At 37.5% G+C, this 20,900-nt stretch overlaps 1 protein-coding gene across 1 annotated transcript in view; it reads right to left on the bottom strand.

Annotated features, from left to right (window-relative positions):
- Window positions 1-454: 454 nt before the first annotated feature.
- LOC126455890 (Down syndrome cell adhesion molecule-like protein 1 homolog) overlaps window positions 455-20,900 on the bottom strand; it is a 120,135-nt gene continuing 99,689 nt past the window's right edge. Inside the window, exons 15-17 of the mRNA XM_050091650.1 lie at window positions 12,674-12,850; window positions 10,764-10,945; window positions 455-704 (exon numbers count right to left, since the gene is read on the bottom strand). Coding sequence (XP_049947607.1) covers window positions 597-704; window positions 10,764-10,945; window positions 12,674-12,850 — 467 coding nt within the window. The 3' untranslated portion in view covers window positions 455-596. The remainder of the gene's footprint in view (window positions 705-10,763; window positions 10,946-12,673; window positions 12,851-20,900) is intronic.

Genomic DNA, 20,900 nt, shown 5'->3' with positions numbered 1-20,900 from the left:
CACATTAACAGGAAGTCTAGTGGTTAGGAACTTGCTTGCTTGACCAAGAACTCTATGCTACTACCTCTCCTCCCCTTGCCAGCCAAATACTAGTGGTGAATATTTTGTCCATCTCCAGGACTGGAACCAGGTATGTCTGTATCAAGTGCCATAACACAGGCGTGTCTTAGCAACCTCTGCTATGGTGGTGAGTAGTCATTTCACAAATTTCGAATTACCAAATGATCGTGTCCAAGGCATCCTGATTGTAGAAAGCACATGTCTTTCCAAAGGTCCTCTCTTCTCTTTTCACTACAGTGAATACATTTTATTACAGAAGTTTTATTTGCTTTATTTAACAACACAGTACATAAACTTCACATCAAATATATTTTTCTTTATAATATCACAGTAAAAAATTGCTTTAATTATGTAATTCATAAACACAGACTGCTTAATTAATTATAGTCTGGAACATGGAATTAACAGTCAATATTAACATGTTCATTATTATTGTAATGATAATGAAGTAAGGCACTTTATCAACTGTTTTACACTGAGACGCACCACTAAATGTTGTATGGATTTGTACACAGTATCAGCAGATGCCACAAAAGTCAGTACCTGTGAGCTTGGTACAGACTATGTAGTGGTATCCAATCAACTCCTTCATTTTCAGAATCAGGATTTTTGTTTACCTTCCAGTATTCACTACAGCTTTCATACTGAAAAATTAAAAATATTATTTTCTTTAGGCAGCATAATATAGAAGGATAAGTATTAAATCACAGATATGATTGAAATGCAAAATCCTTACAGGAAGTCTGGTGAAAAAAACAGAACTGCAATTTGTTGATTAGAAATTGACTATAGGGCAGGTGACCTCTCTGATAGTCTACTGAATGTAATTGAATGAGTGCATAGAACCACGAAATGACACAGAAAATTAATTTTTCACTTTCTGAACCTGTGAAATGGTACAGAAATCTCATTTCCCCTTTCTTAACCTGTGCACATTGATTTCACATACTGGGAAAACCGTAAGGGCTTAATTTGTCTTCGGAAAAAGAAATTGTTGAAAGTGATGGAACAAAATAGAGAAAAGGTGATGGTGGAAGACTCTCTGATAATAAGGATCTTCTATTTAGTGAGAGGCATTTTCCAAATGTTTTTATGAGTAAAGACTAATAGAAGCATACTATTTCAAAGGCAGTGAGAGAAAAAATTTGCTTAAACAATAATGTACAATTTTAGCTGAAAAAACAAAATTTATGACAAATATAAAAAATGCGCCAAAATTCATAGAAACACAAACAGGTGAAATAGAGTGAGTAAATAATTAAAATGTCTAGGAGAAACTATACAACAGAATGGACTAGAAAAATATGCAGTAGATGTAAGAATTAACAAAATGGAAAGAGCATATGGTTTGACCAAAATTATTTACAACAAGAAATGTATATCTAGAAAAACAAAACTAAAACAGTACACCTCAGTGGTGCGACCAGAATGTTTATATGGATCTGAATGCCTAACAATGATCTATAAGATGGATAAACTAGAGGTAATGAAAAGAAGGATTATTAGAAAAATAATGAGTGCAATAAAAACTGCAGATGTTTGGAAAATAAGAAGTAATGAGTAGATCTACAAAAATATAGAGAAAGTATATGAAGTAATGGCCAAACAAAATTAACCTTTTTTGGACACCTCTACCGAATGGATCTATTTAGACTAACGAAACAAATACTCCTACATTTCTGGAAGAAGAAATTGACAATAGTATGGATTACAGAAGTGAGGAAAGATCTAGAAAGAAACAACATCAAAGAATCAGAAATAGCAGAAAGAAACCTTTTAAAAATAAAATGCAGGGTGTTTATCAATGAATACTGGGGTTTTAACGCTTTATAATATTTATTATACTAAAGTTACAGTTATAAATGATATGTCAAATGAAAAAGCAACTCAGACAGTTTTACCACGAACCTTATAAATGTCACACGCCACACATCAAGTCTATAGCCGAGTTCTTCCCTAACATTGATAAATGTGTCTTCAGTGATTGTAGCAACAGCTGCTTCAATCCAGTTTCTTAATACAGGGAGGTCTGCTGGTAGTGGAGGCACATACACACGATCCTTATACAGGGAGGTCTGCTGGTAGTACACACAATCCTTGATGAAGCTCCAAAGGAAAAAACTGCATGGTGTTCGGTCGGGTGAACGTGGAGGCCATGCAAAGCAAGCCCTGTCATTGGGCCCCTTTTGGCTTATCCAGTGCTTGGGTACAGTGAAGTTCAATCTGTCTCATGGATTGCAGCAGAAAAATTGCACACTGTTCATGCGCACTGGTGCCAAACACAACTGTTTGAGTTGCTCTTTCATTTCACATAACATTTATAACTGTAAGTTTAATTTCATAAATATTATAAAGCATTAAAACCCCGATATTCATTTATAAACACCCTGTACTAAATTTGGAAGGCTTTCAAAGCAGAAAAAATAAAAAATCAGGAACAACATGGACAGAAGAAAGGAAGAGACTTCATGGGGAGAAAATGAGGGAATACTGGAAAAATAGGAAACAACAACAAAAGAAGAAGAGGAACTGAAGTTGTTAACGTTATCATACTTAGTCAATACAATTGTAAAAATAAAGTACAATCACATATTTTTAGCACCCATAAAGTCACATATTTTAGTACCCACTTTTAAATTACATAAATCTTAGGACAGAAGTTTACTAATATTGGTAATTGACAGTTTTTTAATCTCAAAATTGGATTTTGACTTATTTCTCATGAATGAGGCACCTGTACAATCTTGAAATGAAAGGTCATTTCATGTCTAAAGAGCTACAACTCTAAATGTGATGTCAAATAAAAATATCCTACATCCTGTGAACTTCATTCTGGCAACAATTTCAGTTGCTGATGTCACATTTCCAATCACTTTTGCATAAACTGTTCTAAAAACACAATTTTTACAAAACCTTTATTGCATTGCTATAAAATAGCTCACAAGTATCATTGTGTAAAGCACCAAATATAGTACTTTAGTTCCACAAACACATAAATCAACACAGTATTAGCTCAGTTTGTTTCTATCAGCCAATCACAACTTAAGATAGTTGATGTCATGCAAACATACTGTCAACATACATGATGAAAAAAATTAAATCATGCTGCATGAGTATAGTATGATAGCTTCTTATGGACTCACATTCATTGGCTTTGCCAACTCTCAATCAAATTATTAACTTTTGATCTAATCTAGACCATGTAGTATGCAACAGGTTGGGCTGTCACCATAACAGAAGTAATATTGATGTAAACATCCTGAATGTTATGTTTTACCGCCAGTAACATGTTTATATATGTCACATGTCCTATGCTTTCTTACTTACACATGCATACTACAAAAGTATGCAGTTTATTTGATATGCTGCACGAAAGAGCTCTTCAAAATGTATATAGTTTTTGGTACAATTTGTTGTGCAAAAAAATCAGCATGCCAGATAAAACTATTATTTCTATTCAAGATAAAAGAGTTTGAAAACTGCTTCCTTATTGTGGGAAAAGGAATTTTTGGTGATGAAAAATTTAGCTATTGAGTAGGACATGTCCTAACATTTAGTTATTCTGAAGGTATACAAATCCTTCATAATTTAATGGAAACACAACTTTCCATGGAAGCAAGAAATGTTGGCATTATCAAATGTTTAGTGTTGGTGCTGAAGGCACTTTGTCTTCTGTGTTCAGATAGAGACTCCAGGTGGCTGTTTCCACAATACATGGAAGTGTTGCCAGATTGTCATGGAGGAGAACTTCGTAGTTATGCTTTCTTTTGAAAAACTTTCACATGTATGGTTGCAGAACTACTTTTTCTTTAATTGATTGGATTTAAAAGGTTTAATGTAAATGTTCCTCTTTTTCAGTAATGTAATGAAATGAGGCAGTAAAAATAAAGTTATTTGATAGCTATATTTTCGTTTTCAATGGAAGAAAAAAGGTCAATAACATACAGTACTTCAAAAATCCATCAGAAATTAATACCAAAATTGAAAAATATAATAGAAAGAATGACAGAAAAACTGGTAGAAAATAATACTAAAATTAGCAGAAAATATAACACCAAAAGATGCCCAAGAAAACTGTTTATAAAACATGGAACACACGATAATGTTATTGTATCCTGTTTCAAGCTGTACCACACAAATTACTAATTACTAATCACCATCAGCTGCACAGAAAAAAATACATAACTGGTACTTCTCAGAACCTCATTATAAAAGATAGGCTATATATGAAATAAAAGCTAAATGCAAATACACTACTGAGCTCAGAAATACCTGTCCAAATGTGCAAACAAAAATAATATATACTGAAGAAGAAATGCTACGATAAGTAGCTAGAAAGGAACAGTGAACAACTGAAATGAATAGGTACTGACATGTTTCTTTTGTTTATAATAAACTGGCAACAGATTTTTAATTCTTAGTGAGAAAAGCAATTTTAGCATCTCTTGAGTTTTACCATTACAGTATCCAACTTATGAGGAGCTTAAGTCAAACAATTACTGATACTTCTAATTTTTACAGCTCTGTACTTTGGTCTATGCAATTAAAAAGTGATAACAGTCATCAAGTGGAAGTGAAGTGCTTCAGAAACATTAAATGCAGGACAAAGAAGACTATGTGGGTAACTCAGCACCTGGTAATGTTCTCAATGCAAGTCATTCATAGCAGGCTGATGGGTAAGAAAATAACAATTTAACAATGAAGATAGCATGTAGCAATGTTATCTGCAGCACTCAAGAGTTAGTAAAGCTAGTTAAGGAGTCATCTGTATTCAGCATCATTTCTGGACCAAGTTGTGATGGTAGCTCATTCAGCTCATTCAGGAGTTAATGGACACCAGTGTTGTTCAGTTGATTACAAATAAGCTTTGACAACTACAAAATTCATTAATCCCACAATATAAATCATGATACATCAGTTAAAACATCTGATTGGCTTGTCCCTGCATAACAAACAGAAAAATCATGTCTGTACAATACCACAGACAAAGAATTGCATCAGTACCACTTGGAAGGTCATATAATAGGCTTATACGAGGGGGGGACCTACAAGTAACCGGAATCGTAATGTTGCACATCGTGTACTTGTAGTAGGAGGTTGCGCCGCCAGAGGGTTGTAGTAGGAGCTCTGCTGAGTGATTCTGCCACACCGCGTCACCCAAAAGTGAGAAGTGTGGTTTCTTTGGCAGTTCTTTGACTGCGCGCACAGTGCAGATGTGACACGACGAAATGGCTAGTTCTTATGAACAACATGCGGCAGTGAAGTTTTGCTTCTTGCTCAGCAAGAATGCAGCAGAAACTGTTGCGATGATTCAGACAGACTACAAAGATCATGCTCTTAGTAAAACGCAAGTGTATGAATGGTTTTCTCGGATCAAAAAGGGAGAAATGGTGATTGAAGATCAGCCCTGTTCTGGTCGACCTTCAACTGCTCAAAGCAAAGACAACATCGACAAAATTCGAGATCTCATCAGTGAAGATCGACGCAGGACATTTGACCAACTCGAGAACTTGTCCGGGTTGTCCTGGAGCTCAATTCAGCGCATCTTGAACATCGATTTGGAGATGTGAAGAGTGGCAGCAAAATTCGTGCCAAAGCTTCTTACCAGAGATCAAAGGGATCGTCACGTTCAAGCCTGTCTCAAAATGAAGGACATGTTCAAAGATGATCCACATTTTTTCAACAAAATCATTACAGGTGATGAATCATGGTGCTATGGATACGATCCAGAAAGTAAAGAACAGTCATCACAATGGAAGTCACCTGGCTCACCTTGACCTAAAGAAGCTCAACAAGTGAAATCAAATGTGAAAACGATGTTGATCTGTTTTTTTTTTTTTTTTTTTTTTTTTTTTGACATCAAAGGGATTGCACACTCAACGTGTCCCTGAAAATCAGACAGTAAACCAACAATTCTATTTGTAGGTTACGAAATGGCTTCGCAGAAGTTTGTCACGAAAACGTCTGGCTTTGTGGGATTTTGGCGTGTGGTTCCTGCATCATGACAATGCTCCTGCGCACACAGCTCTCAGAATTCGCCAGTTTTTGGCCTCAACGAAGATGACTACCTTGACCCATGCGCCCTATTCGCCAGATTTAGCACCCTCGGTCTTCTTCCTATTCCCGAGGATGAAAAGAGACTTGAGAGGGAAGCGTTTTGCGGATGTGGATGACGTAAAACGCAATGTCATGAAAGTGCTAGCAGGGATCAAAAAGGAGGAATTTAAAAGGTGCTTCGAACACTGGAATGAACGTTTGGACAAGTTTATTAATGCTAATGGAGAGTACTTTAAAGGAGATTAAGGTTGTATTTGAAAACAATAAAGTATATGCTTTCTAGAAAGAAATTCCGGTTATTTTTGGGTCCCCCCTCGTACATTGAGGGGACAAAAGTCATAGGATAGCGATTTGCATATATACAGATGGTGACAGTACCATGTACACAAGGTAAAGAAGAGCAGGGCATTGTTGGAGCTCTCATTTGTACTCAGGTGATTCATGTGAAAAGGTTTCCGATATGATTATGGCTGCATGACAGGAATTAATAGACTTTAAACACAGAATGTTAGTGGGAGCTTGATGCATGTGGCATGAGATTTTGGAAGTCATCAGGAAATTTAATATTTAGCAATCCATAGTGTCAAGAGCATGTCAAAAATACCATATTTCATGTGTTACCTCTCACCACAGGCAACACAGTTGCCGACAGTCTCCACTTAATGTCCAGGAGCAGCTGGCATTTATATGCAGTTGTCACTGCTAGAAGCCAAACAACGCTGCATGATACAGACACAGAAATCAATGTGGGGATTATGATGAACGTATCCACATGAGAAACATGCGCAAGCAGAATTTAACATGAGTGATGCATTCTAAATCCATGCTAATATGCATACAGAAGTTTTTGTGCCTCAATTAAATTTACTGTATTCAAACACTTAAAATGCTCAAAAATTCTGCAGCAAACCAATGTGAATGATATTGGTCTGTAATTTTGCATGTCTGCTCTTTTACCCATCATGTATACAGAAGGCACCTGTGCTTTTTACCAGTCACTTAACACTTTGTGCTGGCGAGAGACTTGCGATAAATCCAAGCAAAGTAAGGGGCCAGTTTTGAAGAATGTGACTGTAAAACTGAATTGGGATTCTGTACAGACCTCCCAACTTATTTGTTTTCAGCTCATTCAGTTGCTTCTTCATTTAGTTGCTTTTCAGTGCCAGGGATGTCTATTTTTATGCCCTCCATATGGGAAGCTTTGCAGTGGTCAAAGAATGACATCTCAGTATGATCCCCTCACATAAAAGACTTTTTTAAACACAAAATGTAAGACTTCAGCTTTCCTTTTTGTTGTCTTTTATTGCCACACTAGACTGGTTGATGAGTGACAGGATAGAAGCCTTTGACACATTTACTGAGTTAACATAGGACCAGAATTTTCTACAGTTCTTAGAAAGATTTTTCATTAAGGTATGATGAAGGAAGGTTTTTAATTTTTTGTGTGTTAACCTCTTTACAGACTGATGAATTTCTACTCATTTTTGCTTCTTGACATTTCCACGTTATTTAAAGACATGAGAGTGCAACAATCTCTGCTCTCTCAGCATTTTCCTGTATGAAAAATTCATATCATGTGGGCACAGTACTACAAATTCTTTCTTCCTTCTGTAGTTGCTTCTTAATCATTTACTTCCTTTCAGTTCCCTTTGTTAATGCCAGTCTATGCTTCATCTGTATTTATAATTTCATCTCTCCTTGCTGTTTGCTTGTGGACTCTTGTCCTATCATTTCTAATCTGTTCAATTTTCAAATCTTCTATGTTACCAACATATCATTCCTATAGCGTCACACACACCATCCAAATGCCCTTAACCTATGATCCTGGGGAACGTTACTATTTTGCTTGAATTCCCATACTCACGAGTAAGAACCATCTTTTGTTGGACTGTGGAAAATCTGATTCCAAAAGTTGACTTTTTTTGTAATTTCTTGCTCATGTCTGTATATGCTTTCTTTTGGAGCTTTATTAATGAGAGTTTTAAAAATAGACATTATTTGTACAAAAAGGCAAGTTTTGGCTTTATTCATTGTACTGTAACTCAGATTATACGTATGACATATTTTATGAATATCAAAGTGTACTTATTATTTAACTCTTTCAAAAGGGATGAATAAATGTATTAACATGGGATAAGGGACTATGGGTTTGGTGATCAGATTTCTTTCACTTAAAGCACCCCAAGCTAAAAATCATCATACATAACTTATAAATCACTGCAAAATATCCATTATAGCAGTAATTTATAAACCTTCATATTACGCACTGATATAACAGAACCTATATACCAAATTTTAATCATAGTCTTAGGGGAAAAGATGGCCAGCTGTTGAAAGCCTACAGTGAATTACATAATAGTGATGGTGCTACTAGAGGAAGGTCAGTATCATAAAAAGCGGTACTGAATATTTTAGTCGTAGAAGCCATATCCATTAACTGTTTCCTCCATTCAAAGACAAAACAAAAGCACTTCAGAGATTTCTGATTTTGACGCAATTTGCTATCCCTGATTATGGTAAAGAACAGAAATCTGTAACTATGCTCTTCCAGTAGTTGCTGTGGAAAATATAATACAGTTTTTATAACAATAAATAATCATGTAATGAAAAGTTGCTCCAGTTGCTTTTTATATATATATATATGTTTGTGTCTGTATGTGTGGATGGATATGTGCGTGTGTGCGAGTGTATACCTGTCCTTTTTTCCCCCTAAGGTAAGTCTTTCCGCTCCCGGGATTGGAATGACTCCTTACCCTCTCCTTTAAAACCCACTTCCTTTCGTCTTCCCCTCTCCTTCCCTCTTTCCTGATGAGGCAACAGTTTGTTGCGAAAGCTTGAATTTTGTGTGTATGTTTGTGTTTGTTTGTGTGTCTATCGACCTGCCAGCGCTTTTGTTCGGTAAGTCACCTCATCTTTGTTTTTATATATAATTTTTCCCACGTGGAATGTTTCCTTCCATTATATATATATATATATATATATATATATATATATATATATATATATATATATATATATATATAAGCCCATTAAATTCATACAACCAGTTTCAGACTTTGCATTAGGCCCTTATCAAGTGAATGTGAAACTGCCACATATTAGTACATAATATGAAGTGTTATCGATTTTTTTAAATAGGAGATGAGAGGCAGTGGTTATATATATATGTATAGAACAAGTGCACAAATAATATACAACTCAAATTATGCTGTAGAGAAGCAACATCCAATGATAAAAACAACAGAATTCAAATGGATTTAAGAGAGTTTCAAGCTCAATGACGCCTTGAGAAAAATGGGCATGTTGTAATTATAAGAACAGTACAATCCAGTACTTCAAACATGTCCGATAACTCTTTTTAAGCTAAACCACATAACAGTTTTAAAGGATCAGATTGTGCAGTTTTTGTAATTACAACACACTCATTTTTCTCATGACGACATTGGGTGCAAAACTTTTTAAAATTGACTTAACTAACTTCTACTCCTTTTACAATTTGATATTGGTTCTCTACAGCATAAAGTAAGTTATATATTACTTTCCATATAGCGGAGATGCTGAGCCGCGATAGGCACAAAAAAAAGATTCACACAATCATAGCTTTTGGCCATTAAGGCCTTTGTCAACAGTAGACACACATACATTCCATCCTGGATTTTCCATTGTTTGATTATATATTACTTTTGCACTTATACCATACATAAATAAGCATCATCTCTTATCTCCTATTATAAAAAATATATACCATTTATATGCACATCATATTATGTACTAGTGTGTGGCCGTTTCAGATTCAGAGGCCAAAACCAGTTGTGTGAACTTCATGAAGTTCTATGAAAGCAACTGGACTAGCTTTTCATTAATTGAACATCAGTTGCAGAATCAGCAGCAGCAAAATGGTTCAAATGGCTCTGAGCACTATGGGACTTAACATCTATGGTCATCAGTCCCCTAGATCTTAGAACTACTTAAACCTAACTAACCTAAGGACAGCACACAACATCCAACCATCACGAGGCAGAGAAAATCCCTGACCCCGCCGGGAATCGAACCCGGGAACCCGGGCGTGGGAAGCGAGAACGCTACCGCACGACCACGAGATGCGGGCAGCAGCAGCATCATCCAGATATGGAGAAATTAATAATAAGTGATTTAGTCATAACAATATGTATTCAACTAAGGCTTTTGTTCACATTGAAGTTCTTGCACTAGGAATATTGAGTGTTCCTAGATAAGACAATTTGTTTGTTTAGGAATATTAATTGTAGTGCACTGGTGAGTCATTTTGAGTGAACATCAACTTGTAGAACCACATGCCCACTTTATAACTATTTTTGTTACAACTATATGGCACACAGTACTTTTTGTACACAACAGAGATGTCATAGTCCTGAAGCAACCCACATTTTTATTCCACTTTACTTACCTCTATTTCTATTGATGGAAGAACACCATTATTACTGATCTCACTTTCAGTGCAACAAACAAACAACAAATGTATTTTGTCGTGCCTCTACATAGTAAAACTATAATTCTATCACTTTTGAACACATTTAGTTCCATGCTAAGTCATGTTTTCTTTGACAGTGTCCAGTAGTTATATTATGCAAAAATTTTGTAAAAATTTAAATTCACAGAATCCTTACATCATTAATTATAGCTTTTAGTTTTTCTTCATCGGTTAACCTAAATGTAGCATATGGGTTGACTCTTGCTGTTGTATCTGATGCAGATGAAGTTTGATGGAGCTTCTGGTCCTGCGAGACATCTGCAGCGCCGTACCCCACCTTATCTTCAGATTGGACATGTGGATCTGCTATATTCTCACCTAAAACAAGAATCCAGTTGTATAAAAACATATGTCAATATATTAATCTGAAGACCTTTGCAATAATTTTAGAGCATGATGCTTTGTATTACAGTATAAATTATCACATCAGGCACCATGCCATAATATTAATTTTAGACATGCTTGAAATATTGCTTTTTTTTTCCTTGGTCTAGTGCTGAACCATGTCCATATTTATCCAAAGGACACATTTTCTTTTATCTAAAGAAGCAATACATGCCATTAAACATGACATTTGACTTGAAACAATGGATGTTCCAGGTTGGAATATCAAAAATATTAGGAAAATTCGTACTCACCATAAAGATTACACAGTGAATTGCCGACAGGAACAGTGAGACTGTTACACTTTCAGCTTCTGGCAATGGCCTTCTTCAGAAAAGAACAACGCGCGCGTGCACACACACACACACACACACACACACACACACACACACACACACACACACACAAGTAATCATACCTCTCACACCCACGACTGCCATCTCTGGCAGCTTGGACTGGAATGCAATGTGTGTTTCTGGAGGTCAATGCGTCAGCTCTTTATGGTGAGTAGCAACTATCCTTTTCCTAATATTGCTTAAACTTGGGTTGGTGATGTACCTCAACTTACATACTACACCTACATCTATACTCTGTAAATCACAGTAAGTGGCTGAGGGTACTTCCCATCATACCATGTATTATGGTTTCTTCCTATTCCATTTCTATATGGAACATAGGAAGGATGGCTTCTACATTTGTTGATGAATTTCCATCCAAGATAAGATGCTGGTTCTCCCAGCCAAGAAATCCTCAGTCCAGTCACAAATTATGTTTGATTCTCTATGTGATCATATTATCCTTAATGAGCATTGTCATGATATTAAGCCAAATGCTTTTACAATGCCAAAAAATATCACATGTACCTGATTGCCTTGATCCATGTCACATCAGCTAGTGATAGTGCACATATATGATCAACATTTGAGATATGATATAAAAATATTTACCCTTCAGTCATATTTGATTATATAAGAGCCTTTGTACTACATGTGACTTCCTCATTTTGGTATTTGAGAGAACAACACTGTTCGTCAGCCCTACTACATTTCATCACAAATTACTCTCCACCTCCTCACAGAACTTCTCTTTAATAATTACCCAAGTTTATATTTCACCATTAGAGGAAGCTGTTAGGTCTAATGGTTTAATAAAATATAATCACTCTGAATTCTACTTTAAGACTAAATAAACTAATAATTTCTCTGAATTATCCTTTAAGACTAAAATTTCAAATGGACAGTTTCATTCATTATGAAATAATATTGTGACTCAAAAATTTTGGATGTAAAATTGCTAGTGGTTTGGATTTAAAAGGGTACCTTCACTTTTGAGGAAGCTGCTGTTGGCATAGAACAAATACTGTATCGTCAGTATCAAATGCACTTTTAGTGATTAAAAAAAAAGTATTGTCTGACAAGATATTACCATTTCAAAGACATAATAAGTATTGATACACTTTCAGAAGCAATAAAATTTTTTAAAGACTTTGAATAACTAACACTAAGCAATGCAAAAACAATGAACAGTAAGAATAGATGGGAAAATGAAGAAGGTGGATGAAAGTGATCTTGTCTGGAACTCAGGTTAAAAGTCCATGCAGTCAGATGAAAAAATATTACACCTGATGATAAAATAATCTATATTTGAAATTAAATATGTTACCTTCACTCTTGCTGTCAGTGTGGCTTCTTTTCTTTCTTTTCACATACAGAAACATCCCAATTCCAAAAGTTACTCCAATAAGTGTTATAACAGCAACAGGTATTATTACACCAGGATCTTTGTAGAAGTACTTTCTTCGATAATTTCCCCACATAATGAGTTCAGGCTGCACAACAGCTGAAACAGAATGTGTAACATTTTAGGGTTCGTGCTGTGAACTTGTTATTAATGTTGTATTTTCTGTTTGCTGTGCAATATGAATAATATTTCTTTTATTATTTATTACTCTTACTTCATTAGCTGTCTAATTCAACACCATTTCAGCTGAAGCCTAAAATCTTGTCCCTCATATTAAGTTTTTACTTCATATACAATTTATAATGACAGGTTTCCTATATAGACTCTGATGTTCAAAATGATACCTTCCACCATCAAATTAGATTCAACAAGTGGAAATGAGCAATTTTTCAGGGAATGGCCATCCAGCTCTGACACCTCTACAAAAATGTCAACCAAAGACTGCCAATGCTCCACTTTACACATTCCATATGCAAAATAAATCTCTCTTACATCCCCTGCAACTGTGATAAGTGGGAACATTTATCCAAATATAGTGTTAATCTTATCAAGTCTTTGTCATACAAACCATATTCTACCCACTTAGTGCACAACCGGACTTCCCACGGGATGTTTTCCTATGACCAAACAATCCTGTCACCTCTACAGACCAGATACTAATTAATGCTTTTTGTACCACTTAATATCAGAGCTTGAAAATAAAACCAAATTCATTGCCAGGGCTTCAACTAGCTGTTGTTGTGTCCTGAGATAAGGGATATCTTACCTGTAATTGTACTATCCATGTCCACAAAACGTAAGTCATATCCTAGTCCATTTAACTAACCAACTGTGTACCTACATGAATGGTCAATGTTGAATTCTGTATTTCTATACAAATGCAAACTTGCCTGCTACAAACCATAACATCAAACATTAACAGCTGCTTCTGTGTCCATGCTATTTGGACCCACCTCATCAGCACATCTTCCATTACTGCAACTCCCTAGCCTAAAACTCCACTAGTTCACATCCACAACCATTTCCTTATCCCTTATTTCTTACCCTTACTTTTCTTGGCATTTTCCACTCTGTTTTTGTTTCCTCCAAATCCCTATTCTTTCCCATCATCATTGCCTGTGACACAGAATGTCCCACAGCTGTATAGCATGGTGATCACAGAAGAATGCACACAGCTTATAGTTATAGAGGTTCAGCAGCATTCGCCAGTCTCCAGCTCAGGAACCCAAGGTTCCGCAAAATACTTATCAAATGCTGTGAATGTGATAAGCTTTACTCCACCCCCTCTCCTGGTTAATAACAAGAGGGAATTTAGGACAAATGTGCAATTCACAACCACAATTCTAAAAGTAACAACAGTTTCTGTACAGACTATGTATCCATATGTAGCGTTCTGAATGGAGTTTTATATTCTGCTGCAAAATTTTATAACAAATTGCTGAGGGACATCAGGCATGAAATTGAAAATCCCCTAATATTTTTTAAATAGAGAAAGAGAGAGAGAGAGAGAGAGAGAGAGAGAGAGAGAAATCTGAAAGAATACCTCATGAGCCACTCCTGCAAAGTGCCTGAATATTTAGACTCAGGAATGTTAGTTTCACATAACTCTAATGTACATATTGAACAAATCGACTTTGCCAGAATGTAGACAGCTGATAGTGGTCTGTGTACGGTACAGAAATGCTTTGAAGTACTAGAAAAAAAATCAGCAACTGAGTAGTAGTAAAAGACCAGTGGCTATTTTTTTCCAAAGTAGCTTTATTTCTACTCTTTGTAAAAAGGTTATCTACATACACTACTGAAATGATTTATTCGTCACAAGAAATATATATACAAGATGTTAATATGAACAGTGCAAGCTACCTTAAGTTGTTATTTCCCAGTCCAAGATGTATTAGAGTTCTATATATTACACTGAGAGTCTACCAGAACACCACCTTAGCCAATATGATAAAAACTCATGCCATGTATTCCACTGCACACATCATAACACACAAACAGAAGAGATTGAGACCAGCCCTACACTGGCTTGTTTGAGGTGTGGCTATAACATAATGGGACTGATGCTGTCACAAAGTAAGTAAGTGTGCACCAAAGATGAAAAACCAACAGCTGTGAGGCATGAACCTTCTTAGTCAAATGCAGCTTCTCTGGCATCGCTAGGCAAATCAGGGTGGTCTTGGCCTTCATTTGTGTAAAAGCTGTTATTCTGTTTTGCCAGAAAAATGACAAGTGTAATAACACAGCAACAAACTGTCATGAAGTTTCACACAAAACTTTAAAAAACTGCTACTGAAACCTATCTTTTTCTGAAAGGAGTGTATGGTTAAGTTTGTGTATCATGTACGTGGATTTTTGAGTGTTTCAAGCATTTACAAGAAGGCCACCAAGACGCTGTAGTTGAGTCACACCTGGGACATCCTCCATCATCAAAAGCAGATGAAAATATAAAAAAAGTACGTAATCTGATTTGATCTGACCATTGGTTGAGTATTTGATTGATTTCTGAAACTGTAGGAGTTGACAAATAATGTATAAGGCAAATTTTTTGTAACTAATTTAACAAGAGAAACATATGTGTGAAAATGGTGCCAAAAATTCTCACAATCAAACAAAATGAAGCTCATGAAAATATTTGTATTTACAATTTGAATAATGTTGAAAATGATTCTAATTTCTTGGAAACAGTGACAACATGTGACAGATCTTGGTTTTTGACTTATTATCTAGAAATTAAATGCCAATCCATGTGCTGGAAGGGCCCAACTTCAAAGAGAGTGAAAAAAGTTCAAATGAACAACTCAAGATTCAAAGCAATGATGATTGATTTTTTGGATATTCATGGAATTGTGTATCATTACTGGGTTCCTGAAGCTCAAACTATTAGTAAAAAACAAGTCATAGGTTCTACATCAAGACAACACATGAGCTCATACCACATTGTCTGTTAAGAGGTTTCTAGCGAAGTACAGTGTCCCACTGTTTTACCACCCATCTTATTCACCTTACCTAGCACCATGTGACTTTTTTCTACTTGCCAAGGTCAAACCTGCATTAAAAGGAACAAGATTTCAGTCTTATGAAGCAGTGTAAGAAAAAAGTGGCATGCATTATCAAGAAGAAGCTCATAGGGGAAGACTTTCAGCACTGTTCACATGGAGCATTGTGGGAATAGAGGAGTGGAGTACACTGAGGTTGGCAATAACTAAATATGTATGTTTTCGAAACAGAATGTTTTACAGCTGTAGTACCATTGTTTTATAGTCAGACTTCATACGCCAGAGTTTGGTGTGATCCTGTTGGAGAACTTGCCGAAGGACTTTTTATCTGAGTAGTGGCGCTATAGCAGTCAATAGTAATGTTGTGCCAGCTACTCAGTTTCCCCCATCTGTCTCTCTCAATTGTCACAATACCTTCCTCTCTTGAACCTTCAACACTCATCTGCCCAGACAACTGGTCATAACAGCTTATAAACAGTCAGCACTGCCATGTCAGTGGAAGTAGGTGGGATAGAGAGAGAGAGAGAGAGAGAGAGAGAGAGAGAAAGAGAGAGAGAAGAGACAGAGAAGAGAGAGAGGATTGGGGGGGGGGGGGGCGGGGGGCTCAAAAGGTAATGTAGTTTCCTGATCCAAACAGCTATGAAATGATGATACTGAATTTGTATATGACATGATAAAAGCAAGTGAAATGTTCAAGTCATTGTGAATAACGCAATACTCCACTATCAAAAACAATTTATATAAGTTACAAGTATCTTGATTTCTAAAGTCTTCCTCAATTGTACAAAAATAAATTTATAAACATAAATTACAGTCCAACACTGATAATTTCAAGTTTTTATTCTTGAATTTGAAGTATTGCATGCAGACAGGCACAGAAGAACACATTAGCAGGAGAAAATTTGTTAAGTACCACCAAACAAGGTTTATTGTTAGGATTTGCAAAATTTTGTTAGGAACTGAGTGTTGCTTATGTCCAACAAGAAGAGATGGAAGGAAACAACATGACCACATCCTTGTTGAAGGATCAAAGCTGGTATTTTCCTAGGCCAGTTTATGGAAACTACAAAACTATGTCTTGATATCCAGTTTAGAGTTTAGGGATTAAAGGAGTGACTCAAGTCTTGTGCAGTCACACCAAATATTGGTGATATATTGATATCTAAGATTTGCGGATTCTGTAGAAAAAGAAACCACAGAACAAAATAAATAGCCTTTTGTTAAAACTGGTAAGCTCAGAGTTTGAATAAGGATCACATGTATTACAGGCATAGTAAGATAAGGGGTAATAGATGATAACCATGGCATGAGATTCAAAATGTCATCAATCTTATGAGAAATGATTAGCATAGCAAGGGACTAAGCTTATTATGGAGGTGATCTGACAAGCGGTGAAGGAAGAGAAGTTCTTGTAATATTGGGTAGACACTGAACAGTCAGAACATTATGACACCAACCTACTACTGAGATAAACCTGTCCAGATGATAGCAGCGTCATCTGGTGAGGAATAATTGCTAGTCAGACACATGAATGTTGCACATATTATCAGTGAGTGTGCTGTTCATATGTGGAATGGGGAAGGTACGTGATCTATCTGAGTTTGACAGAGACCCAGAGGCTCGACACAAGCATTTCAGAAACGGTACAGCTTGACAGATGTAACTTCTTCTTGATGCTGATGGAAGAGCGTGAATTTGTCGTCTTCCAAGGGAACAGCTCATTGATACCTGGTCTGTGGGATGGAGACAAGCTGGTGACAGCTCCATTATGCTCTGGGGAAGATTATCATGGGCATCCATGGGTCCAGTGAAACTCATGCAAGGCACCACAATGGCCAAGGAGTACTGTACACTTGTTGCAGACCATGTACACCCCTTCATGAGGATCATGTTTCCCGACAGCAGAGGCTTTTTCAACAACATAATGCACCATGTCACAAGGTCAGGAGTGTGATGGAGTGGATCGAGTAACAGAACATCGCGCTAAATCAGGATGACAGAGGTACTCTCGGAGTGGATAGGATAAAAATCACAGAATTCACAACCAGTCATGATTTTACGAGGGTGGACCCAAAAATAACCGGAATTTCTTTCTAGAAAGCATATACTTTATTGTTTTCAAATACAACCTTAATCTCCTTCAAAGTACTCTCCATTAGCATTAATACACTTGTCCAAATGTTCATTCCAGTGTTCGAAGCACCTTTTAAATTCGTCCTCTTTGATACCTGCTAGCACTTTCATGACATTACATTTTACGTCTTCCAGATTCACAAAGCGCTTCCCTCTCACATCTCTTTTCATCCTCGGGAATAGGAAGAAGTCCAAAGGTGCTAAATCCGGTGAATAGGGCACGTGGGTCAAGGTAGTCATCTTCGTTGAGGCCAAAAACTGGTGTACGCTGAGAGCCGTGTGCGCGGGAGCGTTGTTGTGGTGCAGGAACCCCACTCCAGAATCCCACAAAGCCAGACGTTTTCATGACAAACTTCTGCGAAGCCATTTCATAACCTCCAAATAGAATTGTTGGTTTAAGTGCACAATCCCTTTGATGTTAAAAAAAAAAAAAAAAACCAGATCAACATCGTTTTCACATTCGATTTCAGTTGTCGAGCTTTTTTCGGTCGAGGTGAGCCAGGTGAATTCCATTGTTACGACTGTTGTTTACTTTCTGGATCATACCCATGGCACCATGACTCATCACCTGTAATGATTTTGTTGAAAAATGTGGATCATCTTTGAACACGTCCTTCATTTTGAGACAGGCTTGAACGCGACAATCCCTTTGATCTCCGGTTAGAAGCTTCGGCACGAATTTTGCTGCCACTCTTCACATCCCCAAATCAATGGTCAAGATGCGCTGAATTGAGCTCCAGGACAACCCGGACAAGGTATTGAGTTGGTCGACTGTCCTCCGTTGATCTTCACTGATGAGATCACAGATTTTGTCGATGTTGTCTTGGCTTCAAGCAGTTGGAGGTTGACTGGAATGGGGCTGATCTTCAGCCACCATTTCTCCCTTTTTAAACTGAGAAAACCATTTGTACACTTGTGTTTTACTAAGGGCATGGTCTTTGTAGGCTGTCTGAATCATCACAACAGTTTCTGCTGCGTTCTTGCTGAGGAAGAAACAAAACTTCACTGCAGCACGTTGTTCGTAAGAACTAGCCACTTCCTTGTGTCATGTCTGCACTGTACGCACACTCAAAGAACTGCCAAAGAAGCCTCACTTCTCACTGTTGGATGACGTTACATGGCAGAATGACTCAGCAGAGCTCCTATTACAACCCTTTGGCGGCGCAACCTGTTACTACAAGAACACGATGTGCAGCATTACGATTCTGGTTAGCCGGCCGGAGTAGCTGAGGGGTTCTAGGCGCTACAGTCTGGAACCGCATGACCGCTACGGTCACAGGTTCGAATCCTGCCTCGGGCATGGATGTGTGTGTGATGTCCTTAGGTTGGTTGGGTTTAAGTAGTTCTAAGTTCTAGGGGACTGATGACCTCAGAAGTTAAGTCCCATAGCGCTCAGAGCCATTTGATTCTGGTTACTTTTGGGTCCCCCCTCGTATATTATAGATACGTCGTGTCTTATAGATAATTTATAGATAAGTCGTGTCTCACCACTTATAGTGGTGAGAAGGAAATTGGCACAAAAACTCTTCTTATGAAAAATAAATTTGAAGAAGACTGTGCAAAATCAAACCTCATAAATGGAGGCAAATCTATTAAAATAATGAGTGAGAAAAATATATCTAAAAACAAAGAAGATGTGACTTACCAAATGAAAGCGCTGGCAGGTTGATAGACACAGAAACAAACACAAACATACACACAAAATTCAAGCTTTCACAACCAACGGTTGCTTCATCAGGAAAGAGGGAAGGAGAGGGAAAGACGAAAGGATGTGGGTTTTAAGGGAGAGGGTAAGGAGTCATTCCAATCCCGGGAGCGGAAAGACTTACCTTAGGGGGAAAAAAGGACAGGTATACACTCGCATACACACACATATCCATCCGCACATACACAGACACAAGCAGACATTTGTAAAGGCAAAGAGTCTGGGCAGAGATGTCAGTCGAGGCGGAAGTACAAAGGCAAATATGTTGTTGAATGACAGGTGAGGTATGAGCGGCGACAACTTGAAATCAGCGAAGGCTGAGGCCTGGTGGGTAACGAGAAGAGAGGATATACTGAAGGGCAAGTTCCCATCTCCGGAGTTCTGACAGGTTGGTGTTAGTGGGATGTATCCAGATAACCCGGACGGTGTAACACTGTGCCAAGATGTGCTGGCCGTGCACCAAGGCAGGTTTTGCCACAGGGTGATCCTCATTACCAACAAACACTGTCTGCCTGTGTCCATTCATGTGAATCGACAGTTTGTTGCTGGTCATTCCCACATAGAAAGCTTCACAGTGTAGGCAGGTCAGTTGGTAAATCACGTGGGTGCTTTCACACATGCCTCTGCCTTTGATCGTGTACACCTTCCGGGTTACAGGACTGGAGTAGGTAGTGGTGGGAGGGTGCATGGGACAGGTTTTAAACCAGGGGCGGTTACAAGGGTAGGAGCCAGAGGGTAGGGGAGGTGGTTTGGGGATTTCATAGGGATGAACTAAGAGCTTACGATGGTTAGGTGGACGGCGGAAAGGCACTCTTGGTGGAGTGGGGAGGATTTCATGAAGGATGGATCTCATTTCAGTGAATGAGTGAATTATATGAAGGTACAAGTGCATCAGATATTGTCAGCATGGTGGAAATACAGTTTTCCAAATAGAATAGCTTCACATGATATATGTGCATTGTCATAAGGCCTTGCCCTGGTCAAACCACAAGACATAAATGCAGGTATTATTTGGTCATGGACAGTTAGAGGATGGGGAGGTTGGGGGTTGGAGATACAGCTAACCACATGGGCAATGTGTTTTTCATGAGCCATGCTGCTCAGAGAATCATATACACTTAAATTCAGATAAAAAAGCTACTGCCATGATCAGATGCCTTGGCTAACAATCTGAGAATGAGAATATCAACTTATTTCTGGGCACAGATGCCGTAATCATACATGAGTGATTAGCATTCCGTATCCACATTTGGGAGGATGACCTTTCAAATCCCCATCTGGCCGTCCAGAGTTGTGTTTTTCCCGATTTCCC

The sequence above is a fragment of the Schistocerca serialis genome, chromosome 2 (genome assembly GCF_023864345.2).
Source record: "Schistocerca serialis cubense isolate TAMUIC-IGC-003099 chromosome 2, iqSchSeri2.2, whole genome shotgun sequence".
Classification (NCBI taxonomy): domain Eukaryota; kingdom Metazoa; phylum Arthropoda; class Insecta; order Orthoptera; family Acrididae; genus Schistocerca; species Schistocerca serialis.
This window is presented reverse-complemented; position numbering and strand designations above follow the sequence as displayed.